Here is an 18,302-nt window from a genome sequence, read left to right as displayed (position 1 = left end):
AAGATGTTTAGTCGAACATTTTGAAGACCCAGCTATGTATCGTTCTTTATATGGAGTTTTGTGTAATTAAGGTATCCAGTATAATGAGGGCAAGTTTTCTTCGTTTTCTTTGATGTTGATACCAAAATATAGAAGGACAGATTTATGATTTTGTAAAATTTCATCCTTGGTAAATGATGTGAAAGAATATGTAGGATTACCAGTAGTTTTATCAATTCCAAGCTCTGTAGTGAGACATTGCAAATAATGTTTTTTTAACATATAAAGACAATATTATTGGAGGCTTTATCTGCCGGAACAACGACATATTTGTCATGAAAAGAGGATAAAGCATCCACACCATCCGGATTCTTGAAAGGGTTAGAGACTCTAGTACTCATATTACATCGTAGTTTTTGTATGCGCCTCTGAATGCATGATCGAATAGCTTTGTTCCATTCAGACAAAGTATCCAGTTCGGGTTCGTCTGATTCGCGCTTTACCCATTTTCTAGCATAGTCCTCAACTGCATCCATCAGTAACTTGAAATTCTTTTTCCAGTTGATGGGCTGGGGGATTCTATACTTTGGTCCCTTGGCTAGCAACTCTCTTAGTTGTTCATTGATGTATCCAAATTCAGTAGTTGAATAAAGCTTAATGGCCAACGTAATGGCTAAAATCTAAAAATCATTAATTACGGACATACAACAGAACAAAACTCAACATAGACAAAAACAAACTAACCCAACCAAAATCCAGGACTGATGTCAGTCCGTATAGTTTTAAAAAGAGGGACGAAAGATACCAAAGGGACAGTCAAACTCATAAATCTAAAACAATCTGACAACACTTACTGATAACGCCATGGCTAAAAACGAAAAAGACAAACAGACAAACAATAGTACACATGACACAACATAGAAAACTAAAGAATAAACAACACGAACCCCATTAAACACATGCACATTCAAAACGTATAAATTAAGAGATAAAAATTCTAAAGATAGGGCAGAGGATCTATTACTATCGAGACAAATGGACTTACATGACGTAAAATGTTAGCAAAGATAAATTATACGCTCAATTCTGCCCAAAGTAGCTAGAATCTATTTTATTTTGGTTAAACTGTGATATGTTACTAGTAATATAAGCAAGGTATGGTTAGTGAAAAAAAAATCATTTTTTCTATCTTATTATAGGTATACATAATCATATATACTCGACTATGAGTATATAATTACACACAGAGGATGCATTTTACACGAACAGTTCGTAAATATAGTTAAAAAAATACATTTCCACCATTTAAAGCAGCGAACAAATGCGGACAAAAGAAGATGTGGGTTATATGATAATGTCAAAAAATAAAGATTAGCAGCATAACAAATATCTAGAGGTCAACAAAGGGTCTTCATCGATAGATAGTTATCAAAGCAAATTATCAATAAAAGCTAAAACACTTCCAAAATGAAAAAAAAAAATTTCAATAGAGATGTGCCACTAAAGCCTGATTGTCAAACAAATGGAAAAAAAAAGCCAACTCATTCACAGGAGGAGGTATAAAACATAGGGTAAAGATCAGCTGGATTATTAAAATCTCAACCATTTATTTTCAATCTCGATCTGAATGCAGAACTCATTTAAGAAAATGCAATAAAAATCAAAACGTGAAAAGGACAGATCGCTGTTAACACGGTAAAACAGATAACAGAAAATACGATTCATAAACATACAAAAGACCAATAAAAGAACCTACAATGAAGATCAGAACGCGAAAAGCATATAACTGTGTTACAGATAATATCATCACAAATAGAGTGTGTTCTACTCATTGGTACATGTTAGTATATATTTTCATTGATTCATATAAAAGTAATGTAATCGACATGTGCATAGTACATCGTACTATAGTTTTGCAAAATTTATAACTCTTAATTAAAGTTGACATCACATTTAATGGTCTAAGCATACAATGTAACCAAAGATATTGTGATAGTTATTTTTTTAACTAGCGTAAAACTGTTTAACTATTTGACGGGAAAATAATAGTAAACCAAATGAGGAAAATACATCTTAAGGGAAACTACCTACAAGCAGAAGGACGTCCGGCCTTTCTGCAACACTACAATAATTAATATATGTATCTAAACTGACGGATGTGGCAAAGGGGTGCTTAAAGGTTTTCCTTTATGCTTACTAGATATACGAGAGTTTTGTGGTGTAAAATGTCGATTACGTGACATTCAAAATGCACGGTAAGATTGATTGTCCTGAGAAATTGCACGATATAATGCAAGAGAGATTAAAGATACATGCTCAGTCATTTCTATCTAACAGCTGTAGAATGTTTTGAGGACCGAAGTATGTCACACTGCTGCAACAAAAAGGTTTATTGTTCAGATAATACTATAGATGACCTTGACTATTTTGTTTTTTCCAGATCCAATATGAAAAGAGACAAAGGATAATAAGAGGAAAATAAAAAAAATCATAAGAAACACAACAACGTTTCAAAACACTTCGACGAAAAGAAAACAATAGTCTATAAACACTAAATAGATTATTGGAAAGTTAAATATATTTCATTTCGTCTGAAATTGGGTTTTTCTCGTTGACTAGTTCTGAAACTAGTTCTGCAAGAGTGTGTACTACTCATAAAGTTTGATGTTGCGTGCACAAGGCACGAGACAAGTTGTGACCTTTCCTACGAATGGGCTTTTATGTTATTCTGTAAAGTTTGGCATTTAAATGTATTAGTATCGAATGTGCTCCCTCGCAGTTAGCTCGAATCGTCAAGTAGTTAATCACATTAGTATATATACAGTTGCTGTTACATGTATTTATATATGTTGTTTGTATCAAAGAAACCTATATTATAAAGTTTAATAAAATATGGTATCTCAAGAGAAGATAATATGTTACGGCGAGCAACTAATCCTATTTTTCTGTGTTTGTTTTGTTTAAATAGTTATCAAAGGTACCAGGATTATAATTTAGTATGCCTGACGTGCGTATCGTCTACATAAGACTCATCAGTGGAGCTCAAATCAAAATGTTTATGAAGTACAAAGTTGAAGAGCATTGGGTAATTAAAGCCTATTGAATCCAGAGTAGAAATACATTAAATTCGGACGGGCAGGACGAGAGAGAATTTAACAACATATCCGGTCCAATCACGTTTGTCATCACCCGTATAAATAACAAAATAAATTTAAACTTTTTATTTTACATGCAATAACGTTTTACGTTATAATTTGTTCAATCTGTATTTCAATAAAGATTAAAATATTTTTTACAGTTATTATAAGAACGTTTAATACTCCCGAAATTTCGTACATGATTTTCTTCTCCAGGCATAGATAACATTTGCACCTCTCAAATTTCGGTCCTAGACGCTTTTCACTTTATTTGGCTTTATTTTCTTCCTTCTATATATAGCTAGCATCATTGTTGTCTGTTGTAAACAAAACTCGCGTTTATCTTTAAAACTTTATGCCTGGCATCTATGATGAGTTTATTAACATATACTAAAATCCGAAATGTGCACTTTGAAAGGCAAACGTGGTTTCATTCGACACCTACGATATATATAAAAAATCCGTATTAAACTCTTTATAAAGTAGGTTGTTTGATTTATTTGATAATGAGATATTAACTGGGCGGATTATTAAAGTAAAAAGTACTTTTAAATTATCTAAATAACAAGTTATGATGAAATTAAAAAAAATGATCGAATATGTACGCAATAACGCAGTTAGAGTCCTCATAGAAAATAAAACTCTGGCGAAAGACGTAGGTTGATAGGTATTGACTGTTTAAAAAAGAAATAAAAAGGCCATTTTGAAAAACAAAATCTTACGAGGACACAATTTTTTCCTTTCTGGATTTTGGGTCTATAATACTCTTCAACTTCGTACTTTATTTGACCTTTTTTAAAACTCGAGCGTCACTGTAGCTGGGGCTATTACACTATAGTATAATAATAGTCCCAGTTTGAAAACGAAAACTTGCGTCTGGCGTACACATTTTTTAGTACGGTTTATTCTTTGCCCTGTCAGTTATTAACTTTCTTCCACGACTGAATGTTTTACACAATAAACAAACGAATCATTGATTCAAAGTTGTTTATAACAGAATTGGGAAGCGATGTGCAACTTTTTATTCAGGCTCTGTAATATTTACATATAGGTTCTTTTCTTCAGGCTCTTTTAAAAGACAAGGTACGATAAGCTCTCATCTCATCCAGTTGCTGAAATTGATGGTATTGAAGTAAGTCCAAACAAACTTCAAACCTCAGGGAATATTTTAACATAATATGTAGCTTTCGAAGACAAAATTGAAACTGATAAAATAAGGGGGCAAAAACGGAAGCTTATCGTATATTGTGCTTTACAAATCGATACTTTTCAAGAAGAGGAGCGGAAGATACCAGAGGCACATTCAAACTCATAGATCGAAAATAAATTGACAACACCATGACTCAAAAAGAAAAAGAAAAACTGACAAACAATGACATAACATTGAAAACTAAAGAATATATAAGCAACACGAACCCCACCAAAAACTGGGGGTGATCTCAGGTACTCCGGAAGGGTTAGCAGATCCTGCTCCACATGTGGCATCCGTCGTGTTGCATATGTTATTATTATAAACTCGGTTAAATTGTCTAATAAGTAATCAAAGGTACCAGGATTATAATTTAATGCGCCAGACGCGCGTTTCGTCTACAAAGACTCACCAGTGACGCTCAGATTCAAATAGATATAAAGCAAAACAATTACAAAGTTGAAGAGTATTTAGGAACCAAAATTCAAAACGTTGTGCCAAAAACGGCTACTGTAATCTATTCCTGGGATAAGAAAATCCTTAGTTTTTCAAAAAAACTCAAAGTTTTGTAACAGGAAATTTACAAAAATTTCCGTATTATTTATATTCATGTCAACACCGAAGTGCTGACTACTGGGCTGGTGATACCCTCGAGGAAGAAACGTCCACCAGCAGTGGCATCGACCTAGTGGTATAAATAGTAATCAAAGGTACCAGAGTTATAATTTAATACGCCAGACGCGTGTTTCGTCTACAGAAGACACATCACTGACTCTCAGATCAAAATAGTTATAAAGCAAAACAATTACAAAGTTGCTGAGTATTAAGAACCCAAAATTCAAAAAAGTTGTGCCAAATACGTCTAAGGTAATCTATTCCTGTGATAATAAAATCCTTAGTTTTTCAAAAATTCAAAGTTTTGTAACAGGTAATTTATATAAATGACCACATTATACACCTATTGACTGGGTGTGAGGGTAATAGCAAGTTTGTTGTCCCTGAGGTACCAAATATTGCTCGAGGCAAAGCCGAGAGCAATAGTTGGTATTCGAAGGGACAACAAACTTGCTATTACCCGCACACCCAGTCATTAGGTGTTTTATTATACTGAACAACACAGTCATTAAGTATTATATATATATGTCGTGTACAAGTTGCGATTTTGTACAGGTTATAACATGTACAAAAATGTTGTACATGTTATAACTTGTATGATGCAAAAATACAAGTTATAACCTGTACAAAAGTACCTCATACATGTTATAAAATGACATTCGCCTCATGCAATGATCTTATAGTTTATAAGAAAAAATGAGTTATAAATTTACATAAGTGACATGCTGAAGGCCAAAAATGTTGAAGAGTAGATCCAAAGACTTTGATAATGAAGCGTGGTCCAATGAAAACTATTTCAGCTCTAGCTTGCTTTTACATAGTAAGCATATAAGACATTGTTTAAGTCTTTGCATGCTATACAACGAGAGGGAGGAATATTACCAACAAATTATTAGGCATTGTTCTTGCATTTTTTGGAAGAATTTAGTTACTAGAACTAGTATTTAATGTAATTGTCATTTAGGAAATGCAAGTTATAGTAAGTAGTGTCACACTTATTTAAGCCATGATGGACTGCATAAAACATACAATTACATGAAAACACATTTTGCCAATATAAGTCATGAAACATATATTCCTGAAACTTTGTGATCATTGTCCCCTACGGAAAAAGACACGTTCTGGCCTTTTTATTGTTGTTCTCTATGCATTGGTGAATTTAAATGTATATTTTACTTCATAAAGATTTATCTTAAATTTTGTACAAGTTAAAACCATTTTAAGCAATATTTTGTACAGGTTATAACATGTACGAGGTACTTTTGTACATGTTATAACTTGTATTTTTGCATTATACAAGTTATAATATGTACAATATTTTTGTACACGTTATAACCTGTACAAAAATCGCAACTTGTACACGACATATATACCAAATAACTAATTGTCTAAAAGTGTATATATATCATCTGAAAGAAAACAAAAATGTCACATAACTTTATATGCACATGATGAACTATACTTGTTTTTATAACTCGTTTTGTATTAATAAATATTTTATTAATTTCAATCAAGACTGGAAATACTTGTGTTAAACTTTCTGTGCTTATAAAAAAATGTACACCAATCGCAAATTCACTTTTAATATACGGAGAGCGAACCCATATTAAGAATAAGGTACTATATCTTAGATCTTAAGGGAACGGGATTGAAGTTATGACATAGAACATATCCGATATATGCGAAACGGATATTCCATAACGGTCAACCAATTCGTGATGGCGTCTGTAAAAAAACAAATCCACGTCTATTAGCATGTGAGAGAAGTAGATATGTTCCGGACCATATGAGTATTTGGACCATACGCGTATGGTCATGACCATATGCGTATACTCATATGGTCCGACCATACGCGTATGGTCCGACCGTACGCGTATGGTCGGACCATATGAGTATAATACTCGTTTGGTTATTAACGGGCCGGACCATATGAGTATTTGGACCATATAGGTATATTTATTTTTTCCAAATGACATTATAAACGTTTCAATAATACAAGAACTTTATCTAAAAAAACAGTGATGGTTTAAAACATGACAATTTTTTAATTTTATAATCCAAAAAACTACGTAAAAATTTAATATTGATGCCATAGTTAGTTTTCATCGCTAGTAACATTTGTGCATGTAGGCTTGGATGACATTCACTTCCACACGGTATCATAGCTTTTTTCCATTTGCAAGAAATTTGTGCACGATCTTTTTCATTTACACATTTCGTTTGCTAGTGAAAAACAAGCCTTTTTTGCAGCTGCGTACAGTGATACCGAGGTCTTTGGCAACTCTAATGTCTACGGTGTTTTTAAGAAGCTCTAGATCTCAAGTATCGTAAAATGATGGACTGCAATACACCATCTTCACAACACAACTTAAATAAACTAAAAGTATGCTATTTTCCAGTGACTTCTTATGTAACAGTTCATTAAGAAATTTTTGGAATTTAATTTTTTAGTCGACATATTGCCATTTACTCGTAATAACAAATCGGTAATGACCATCGGTAATGACCATCGGTATAAAATGTGTTTACTTTAAATTTGACAATTAAGTAAAATAAACAATGTGAAACTTCTCATTTTTATTTAGCTTATCTTTTTATTATAATATAATGATACAATAACCTATATGATAGCGTCTTTTGAATGAACGGTCATACCATATGAAGAGTTAAGAAGTATTAAAAGTAAACTGTAACAGAGTGTTAATTACCCCGACCATACGCGTATGGTCCGACCATACGCGTATAGTCGGACCATATGAGTATATACCCATATGGTCATGACCATACGCGTATGGTCCAAATACTCATATGTTCCGGAACAGATACAAAGGAATTGGGTTCTAGATCTCTATGTGTAATCATAGGTTATAGACAATTAATCTTTCTAGTGCACAAATTTGATATTCGTATTCACTTATATTAAATATGTGACTCGAGCAAACTATTTATCTTGAATGCAAGCGCATCCCAATTTTTCTTTGATCGCCCTCTTATTTATTTTAAAACTATTAAATAAATACTGAATATCAGTAGTGGAATCATGGAAAAAAAAACTCCTTCCATAGGTTCGCAAAGGTATATTCGAATATTCTTTGTACTATGAATTCACCGTATACACAGTTTTGATCCTGTTTAATACTAAAATGTTAAACTAAATGTGTGATATTCTTAATACAGGAAATGAACAATAATGAATGACTGCTGTATACGATATTTAAAGGTCATAAATTACCTATACTTTTGAGTGCAAATAGCTATTGTATTTCCGTTTTTCCTCTAAAAAACTAAATCTTTATCGAAAAACATCATCTTCTTTTTGGAACAGAAATAAAATTAAAAGAAATTATACATAGTGAAAATTGTCAACTTTCATGCATACCACAGACAATAAAAACAGTCCAAATTATAAAAAAATAAATTATTTATTGAGCACACATAAGGACTTTCGTTATTGTACACAATATTGTCATGGTTTTCAGTGTATATAGTATGACGGGAATCATAAGATGGAAAATATCAGAAAAGCGTATGATGTGATGTCGCTGCAAACAAGGACGATACACGCGAGATAGAAGTACTTTGCTTTGCAACAGACCGTCAACGTGATTGGGTTAATAGCTTCCAAATTCATAAGGCAACAATCCGTTGGAGGGTGTATCACCCTACGCAGAAACATTATTCCCACTCTGGGCCTTGAGGTCTAGCTTCTACCACCAATATGGTGAAGCAGCAACTAACAATTTTGAAGTGTGTCTTTCAGGAACTCACTATACCCAAAGCATACTATAACGAGATAACATTGAAAGTGCCGAATATTGAGAACATGAATAAAAAAAAACACACCCTCAAACACAAAAAAAACGTGTGCTATATGCATATCTGATTAATGCAATAAGATGTAATGTTTTGAAGTAACTGAATCAAGTGGATTTCCTTTCGATTTGATTGTCTCAAATGTTTTCTAGTAAATCAAAGCAATTACTGCAACTTTGTTTCTCTAAATGTATGAATGCGAAAGGCATACAGTCATTCGCCTAAATAACCTTTAGAATTGCTTAGGGTTTCTTCCAGAGCATCTTTTAAAATTGCTTAGGGTTTCTTCCAGAGCATCTTTTAAAATTGTTTGTAAATATTAGATCAGAAATTGATCGAGCATTGAAATAAGACCGTGTATATTTACGCCAAACATTTTTCATTTTAATCTGAAATATAGATTTTGCAAAATACTCTACAAATTTAAAAGTTAATTTGTTTGATAAATGTTACAAAAAATTGTTATAGTCACTTCTTAAAATTCACATTCGTTTTGAGATTTGAAATTTGTAATTTTCATGATATTACATTATTTGATTACAAGAGGATAATATAAAAAGAAATAATAAGTTTTTGTTAAAAACACTTTATTTTATCAATATTTTTAATAATTTAAAACATTTGAATTTGATAGTTTTAGAACAAAAACAAATTTCAATCTCCTTCTAAAGAACAAAATATTGAAATTGCTTACCTTGATCATTTTTCAATTTGCCTTAAAAATTGAAAATGGAAAAATGCTCCAACGTGGAGCATTTTTCAATTTGTCTATAAAAATTGAAAAATGAAAAATGCTCCAACGTGGAGCATTTTTCAATTTGTCTTTCAAAATTGAAAAATGAAAAATGCTCCAACGTGGAGCATTTTTCAATTTGCCTTGAAATATTGAAAAATGAAAATTGGTTGAATTTTCATTTTTAGAAAATTTTCTCAAATATGAAAATGTTCTTGCGTGTAGCATTATTCAAATTTGTAATCGTTAAGAAATTGATATAAAAGATAATCAAATTACTGTTTCATTCATTCACTTAAGAAATTTTGTTTTTATACTTTAAATATAATACACTTGTGTGTATTTATGAACCCGTAAATGCACATTTATTACCAAACCCCGAAAAGATAGGAGAACAGCAACGCACCAGCAAACTTTTCTGATGTGGCACAGGCATATCATGCTCTATTTATGTCCCTTCCTGTTTTGTTATCTTTATCCAGGTTAACTAAATATTTTCTATATATATGTTCCGGACCATATGAGTATTTGGACCATACGCGTATGGTCATGACCATATGCGTACACTCATATGGTTCGACCATACGCGTATGGTCCGACCGTATCCCAACGGGAACAAACTGTGCCCCTCTACTTGCTGACTTGTTTCTTTATTATAATGAGGCTGACTTCATGCAGGAACTTCTTAGGAAGAAAGATAAGAAGTTAGCAATATTCTTTAACTCTACTTTCCGCTATATAGATGACGTTCTTTCACTAAGCAATTCAAAATTTGGTGACTATGTGGATCACATCTATCCCATCAAATTGGAGATAAAGGATACTACAGATACAGTAAAGTCGGCTTAATATCTTGACTTACATCTAGAAATTGACAATAAGGGTCGGTTGAAGACAAAACTCTACGACAAAAAAGATGATTTCAACTTTCCAATTTGTATAGTCATGACGAAAGAAGTTTTTGTTACAGGAATGCTGTTATCAAATTAATATGCACAGAATGTTTGAACTTGTCATAATGTACACCATCAGGTTTATAAGGTATCAAATATGCACAGAATGTTTGAACTTGTCATAATGTACACCATCAGGTTTATAAGGTATCAATTTATATTGTGTTTTGTCCCAATTGTGAACTTTCCATTCCTAAGTAGCAACATTCCAGCAGCACCTGCATACGGGGTATATATCTCCCAATTGATACGTGCTTGCCTTTCCTATCATGGTTTTCTTGATAGAGGGTTACTGCTCACAAGGAAGCTATTTTTTAAACGAAGAGTTCCAAATGGTGAAGTTGAAATCATCCCTTCGTAAATTTTACGGACGCCATCACGAGTTGGTTGAACGTTATGGAATAACCGTTTCATAAATGATATCGGATATGTCGTAACTACAATCCCCTTCCCTTTCATGAATTTGACCTACCGAATTAGACTATTTACCGGATTTGTAATCACATAAGCAATACGACGGGTGCCGCATGTGGAGCAGGATCTGCTTACTCTTCTGGAGCACCTGAGATCACTCCTAGTTTTTGGTAGGGTTCGTGTTGTTTATTCTTTAGTTTTCTATGTTGTGTCATGTCTACTATTGTTTGTCTGTTTGTCTTTTTCATTTTTTATCCATGGCGTTGTCACACATAAAAACCCTACATTAAACATAAAGGACTGAAAAACACATTTTTTTCAAAACCAGGGAATCTCTTGTGCGCCGAAAACGTTAGATGATCCATCACCAGTGGTGTTAAAATATTTCAAGTTTATTAGATAATAAGAAGATCCACGATAGTTTTACATGTATAAACGTTTTACCATATATTTTGTAGGTATATTTCATATTAGAAATTCTTATTAATATTATTACCATAGACCTGCATCTTTATTTTTACAGTTTACTTTCACCCGAAATATTTACTGGTAATGACATTGATAAAAGACAGAAATTTTGGCCTTTGCACGTTGATCGTGATAACAGTCAACACCTACATGTAGGTAAACACGAAAAACCTAAATTTGATTTTAACACCCATTACATGAGACGGAGGTTTATTTATTTGATAAATATGATACAATCTGGGCGGTTTACATAGCAGTAATAATTTTGTGTTAATAATTATCACGATAAAAAGGTAATATAAGACCAATTATATCATATCCATTTGATTCATATTTCTATGTCGGAGTCCTTTTATAGCCGACTATACGTTATAAGTTGACTCATTGTTGAAGGCCGTACGGTGACCTTTAATCGCATATATCCAAGTCATTTGAACTTTGGTGGTTATTTGTTTCATTTGCAAGCACAATACTCTGCCTGCCTTTTCTTAAATTGAAAGGTTGAATGAACACTGGATTGGATTTTTTTTTGGAAAACTGATTTTTTAATACTTTTTATCAACTTTAAAAATAACGTTAAATGAATCCCTAAACTGTTGTGTAACTATTTCAAAACTTATTTAAACAATTCTATCATTTTAAACGATATGCATGAAATATTTGCCACTAGGGATTAAACACACAACAGTCTACGTTAACATCTTATTATAAAGTTTTAGACATGTAAACTTTGAATACAGGAAATGAACAATTGACTGATGTTTCCGACATTTATCATTAATTTTAAGTGCAACTAAGTACATGTACTCCGTTTTTGGAAGAAAGTCTAAGTCCTAAGAGGGATACGTCTCCGTCGCAAATATTAAATAGAATATATACGATGATCATTACAAATCACTTCATTTCACTTTAATGCATATCATATATGAATTACACATTCCATATGTTAAAATAAAACTTAACGGAAACTGCCACTCAGCCAATTTAAAGAACTTACTTCATATGATGGCTGTGACTATAAAAGGTTAGGAAGAATTGATACGTCAGCTCGTTCTTTCGTCATGTGGATGATGACGGGAAACATCATACCCTTAACGACAACGTCAGAAAAGTATCAAATGTGATGTCATTCTCACACACTGAGAAAATCTTAAAGGTTTCATCATTTTATAAGCTATTTATACAAAAAAAAAATAATACACAATAGACTATGATTAAGATGGGTGATGGTCGTTTATTATTTTGTTCATAAATCAGTTGGCTAGTTTTCCCGTTTCAATTATTTGAAATTTGTCATTTCAGGGCCTCAATTGCTGACTATGCGGTATAGGTATTGCTCACTGTTGAATTCCTAACGGTGATCTATATAGTTGATCACGGTTCTTAATTATTACAATGTATGTCCTTTGGTTTGTTGTGGAGAGTTGTGCCATTGTTATTTAAACCATATCTTCTAATTTTTATATAATGCAAAGATCGATAGAGTTTTTTAATTTTTAATTTTGTATTTACATTGAATCATATATTAAATCTATTAATTCAGTGATTGTTCACTTGTGCTGATATGTCTTTTGATTGAGTTAAGCCATTTCAATTTCAATTTATAATGTGTCTTTCTATGTTGTGATGTTACACTATTGTTTCGGATAAGAGTGACGATTTGGTACCATTAAAACGTTTAAACCTGCTGCAATTGTTTGCACCTGTCCTAAGTCAGGAATTTGATGTTCAGTAGTTGTCGTTTGTTGATGTGGTTCAAAAGTGGCATGGTTTGAGAAACAACTGTATTTACGAAGTGCAACCTATAACCTGTGCGTCCAAAGCGCTTTTCTGAATTTACCTTCACTAGGTACTCTCAAAACATAACATTAGAATTTCATTATGCATACAAACGTAGTGACATTAGGAGCTACTTAGTACTTAGTATACGACCGATGGGTACGAACAAATCATGGCCAAGTTCATTCACGTTCAAATTTGCTTGAGGGAGTTATAACATTCGTTTTCAACGGTGGAATTTATCAAAAAAAGGTTTGTTATCAATTATGCCAGTACCGAAGCGCTATAGCTACTGAACTGTTGGTACCGTCGTAAACTACTACTATGATTCTATATAATAATCCAGAAATTGGTTATTTTAGTAATCAAGTTTAGATATAAGAACAGGCATTGTCAGGAAATGTGAACCATTACAGATAGGATAGATTTGATGGATCCAAATCGTGGCTTGACATATGAAAAAGATACATCTTTATTGTTTATGTCTGTACTTTGACTTTAAATGTGCAGCGGTCGCCTTGACGTATTACCAACGTCTTTTGTGTACAATTGCATGAGTTTAGAACTTTGACATTGAGATCATACCGTTTTGGAAAGAGAGAGAATTATAATACAAACTCTTACTTTTAATAAAATTACATAAATCTAATCGTTATTTTTATGTTGTATCATTTATTTGTGATAATAGAATTTATAATAATAATCAGTTTTGATAACAAAAAGAAATAATAATAATAATACCAGTAATAACAATAACATTGATAACTTTTAGTTATATTAAATATCGACATCCGGGTTACAGAAATATCGGTCTATCGATCCGTTAAGTACATCCAAACGAGGAAGGAGTCCATGAGAGCTTATATTTATTATTTTGAAAAAGGCCGACAGAAGTGTTTTAAAATTGCGGAAGGACGTTTTCGAATTTTAATAAAAGTTATCATTTCGGATCAAATAAACAATCGTTATCCAGTCCTATCATAAACTCATATTATCCGGTTTTTATACACTGACAAGGCCTTTTCCGTCATTGGTTGAAAGTTATCCAATAAAATGATAGCAATTACTTAGTACCAAGGAAGAAACTCTACAGTTGGGATTTGATATTCGAAAAAAAATATTTATGTTGGTATTACTAGTATGTAATTTGTAAACTACAGAACATACAAGTGAACTTAATACAGATTACATTATTCGGAATCAGTGATACTGCAATGCTACAATGAATCAAATGATTTACACATGTAGACACCATATGATGATTTATTGTTTTAGTTTGGGAATATTTGAAGATACCCCTTTAGAATCCCTTGATAAAAAGTCATTTAATTGGTATCTTAAGATTACGCTTTGAAGTGAAATCGACCTATGTATTTTCTTATTTGAATTCAGATTATCTTTTTATAAAAGAGCACTTGACCGATTATGAAAAGGTATTATACTTCAGAATTTTCCGAATAGTTTGTTTAAATAAATCACATTGACATTCATTTGATACATGCATACTCACTTAGATTTTACGTATAACGTGCAAAAACGAGATGTGATATGGTTATCATTTAAAAAGTTACTAATAAAGGTCAAAGGTAGAATAAAACATTTTGATGGACTCTGCACGACCTGTCATTGATATGGTCATAACTATAAATTAACTGTTCACAAAACTTTAATATTTTTGAAATACTAAGGCTTTACTGCAACAGAAATAGATTACCTTAGCTGTATTTTTCTAAAACTTTTAGGAATTTTTGGTCCTCAATGCTCTACAACTTCGTACTTTATTTGGCCTTTTCTCATTTTTTTTTATTCAAGCGTCACTGATGAGTCTTTTGTAGATGAAAAGCGCGTCGTGCGCGTATATAAAATTTGAATCTTGGTATTTATGATGAGTTTGTTATTAAAGATTAAAGGATCAACGCTGAAATGTTATTTAAAAGTGCTGATGAAAATATGCACCTTCATATAGCTAAAACGTGTGATGCAATACACATTGAACAAACGGAAATGTAAGTTTAACACCATGCAGTAAGACAGAGTCGTCATAAACATTATAAAGAATCATAAAAAATAAACTTCTTGCACTTAATCATCCCAAATGAAAACAAATTATTAACAGATTCAACTTATAGATTCAAGGCATAGCCATTGTTCTGCAAAAATATTTGAAGTTCAAAGAACTTGAAATGTCTTTACGATGTTTTTAATAACGTTCTTCTATACATATACATGTACTAACTTCAACCGGACAGAAAATGATTTTTCTTTGTTTCGTTGTTCGGACAAAATCATAAATCAAATGCATTAAGATTATAAACAATTGCCAAATAGATGTTATTGTGTCATATGATTAGAAAGCGACAACTATTTATAGATATGAACACTATGGGTAGAAATTATGTTTTTCTTTTCTTCAAAGGTGTCCGCAAAGAATTTCATCTTTTTACAAATGAGTATGTGTTGTTGATGTTGTTTATGTTGATTGTGTAATGGTTTATGCCTTGTCTTTTGGTTTATACTTAGCTTTCGAGGTATCTAATTTTAAATATTGCAGTCTTTTCGATAATTTCGTAAATGCGAAATATAAATAAGTGTGTGCGTACTAAAAAGAACATTGCACTATGTATTATAATTATTCAAAAAACAAAATAATAGTTTTAATAACCTGAATAGTAAATGGTATATATAAGTTGCGGCGAAAGCCAAGGATCTGCTTTCTACATATCGGACAATATGATCCAATTCCCAATAGCATTTCTTAAATCGATCTAAACAATTCTGTTTTGTTAAGAGTTTACAGAATGGGGAATAATAGAGAAAATTTGCAGAATAAAAGGGAAAGAAATGAGGAAAAATAGTCAAACAAAATTAAGTATAGAGAATACTAGTGTGATTAAATATAAAGAAAAGAGAATAAGGGGTAAAATTTATAAAGAAAAGAGAACACTGGTTAAAACATATCAAATCTATTAAACTTTGAGTCTTAAATATTTATAAAGAAAGTTAACTCAGAAAATAATTCGAAGATCACCCGATAGTAGGTATGTTTAAGCGTTATTTCCTCGGCTATATAAAACTAATATGAATAATTTACAATTGGTATAAACTACTTGACCTCGCAGAACGGGGATTATATATATATAAGGAGTAACATAAAATTATGATCGGCTCGGAATCGTTCTATACTGATATTCTTTGAAAGCAACAATGAATAAAACATGGATTCTCGGAAAGCAACAATGAAAAGAAATGGATTGATACCAAGAAGAGACAAGGAAACATACAAACGTATCAGATTTCGATTGGACAAAATGCCAATACCAATCGTAAACGTGGTGATATTTTTGAAATGAAAACAATAATTGCTAATTGAGTATATTTTGTATAAAATTATCTCAATTTTCCAAAACTTCACGACAAAGACCTATGGAAGTAATATATAATACTTCAACGCTTCAAAGTTGATTAGCTGATAAATTATGAAATAGAAACGTTAAATCACCCAGTGGCAGTAAACAGTACTTCATTATTAGGAACTAATATTCAAATATAGGCATTAAATGTCGATTTTTGTAATCGTTTCAGTGTCTGTATATATATATATATGAAACTCCTACTTCATTTAAATGCAACTATAATAGATATGTTGATGCACACGGTTATATAACAGTCTAACTATGCGTGATGTGTCGATTTACGAACACAGACAAATCAATAAAAGACATTCATTTGCCATTGGACACATATGCATACAGTTTCCCCATTTTATATGATAAACTGTTAAAAAAAAAAAACGATCTTTTATGGATTTAGTAATTTTTACCTCCACCTTTGTGTCTCTTCGTATAGCTCTTCTTTTAAAGTGGGGTAATAATTAATCATGATTTTATTTACAAGTAGGGTTTATATAACTAATTATGAGTGAGTTGATACCTTTTACACTTAGTAGATAAGTAAAAAAATCAATTATAAGTACTGTGAATAACCATTATCGAGCTGTGCTTATGAGTCAGATTTCGCCACAAGCCACAAATATCAGTCACCAATAAGAACTAAGTGATACATATTGAAAAGAAAAATTACTCATTTAAAAAAAATTCCTTGATTTAATGTAAGATACTGAATATAATATTGGAAGTCCTTACGAACAAACAAAATGTAGGTTTTTACAGAAATAAGAAAGCACCAAAACCAAACGACATCTAGAGATTAATATATGGTGTTCTCTGTTCATAAAAAGGCGTGTGAATAACCTTATCGAGCCTTTGTGTCAATCGAGTCTTTTTTTAAAATGTTAAACGTTATGAATGTACTAAACATACATTACCAAAGATCCTTCATCAACGTAAAGTCTCAAAATAACAAAAGAAAAACATTAAGAATATAATAAAAAAAATCACCAAGGAAGCTCGTGGCTTTGGACTTTTGACTGACATGTGAATAATATGTTCTTGAACAGGGTTTAAGCTAGTTTTATATAGATTTCACCCTAACCCTTTAAATCTTATTCAATAAACTAGTCCGATAAAAGAACATACAATACACATCAGTTTTGCTATGTAGTATGATAGTACTATATTCGTATAGTTCTTTGTTTTAACAAAAATGGTAAAATTCAAAGCAAAATAGATGTCAAAGGATTTTAAGATTCGTGATTCCATTGTTTTTCTTCTTACCTAGAATCTAGGAAGGTTGAAAGTTCTGAGACTAATTTTTAAACTATATTACGCTTAACATTTGTAGTATACGGAAGCCGATAAGGGCCATTCAAAAAAAATATTTTATGTCGTAATTACGACATAGCATGTCGTTATTTCGACAAAACATGTCGTTATTACGACATCGCTATGTCGTAATTTCGACATAACATGTCGTTATAACGACATCGCTATGTCGTAATTTCGACTTAACATGTCGTTATAACGACATCGTTATGTCGTAATTTCGACATAACATGTCGTTGTAACGACATCGCTTTGTCGTAATTTCGACATAACATGTCGTTATAACGACATAGCTATGTCGTATTAACGACATCGCTATACTAAAAGAATATGTATTATGATAGACAAGAGACTAATTGACACAGAAATTAACAACTATAGGTCATCATAATGCCCCCAATAATTAGAAAAGCCCCCGCATAGTCAGCTATAAAAGAGGGGGAAAAGATACCATAGGGAGAGTCCCCGAAATGCTGTGTGGCAGACAGTGTTATTATTTAA

General features: G+C 31.9%; 1 protein-coding gene across 1 annotated transcript in view; it reads right to left on the bottom strand.

Annotated features, from left to right (window-relative positions):
- Positions 1–254: 254 nt before the first annotated feature.
- Positions 255–18,302, bottom strand: part of LOC134722721 (uncharacterized) — a 59,112-nt gene continuing 41,064 nt past the window's right edge. The window contains exon 6 of the mRNA XM_063586343.1: positions 255–652. Within this exon, the coding sequence (XP_063442413.1) occupies positions 255–652 (398 nt within the window). The remainder of the gene's footprint in view (positions 653–18,302) is intronic.

Source organism: Mytilus trossulus, chromosome 6 (genome assembly GCF_036588685.1).
Source record: "Mytilus trossulus isolate FHL-02 chromosome 6, PNRI_Mtr1.1.1.hap1, whole genome shotgun sequence".
NCBI lineage: Eukaryota > Metazoa > Mollusca > Bivalvia > Mytilida > Mytilidae > Mytilus > Mytilus trossulus.
The sequence above is the reverse complement of the archived record's forward strand: the minus strand, read 5'-3'. Positions and strand labels throughout refer to the sequence as shown.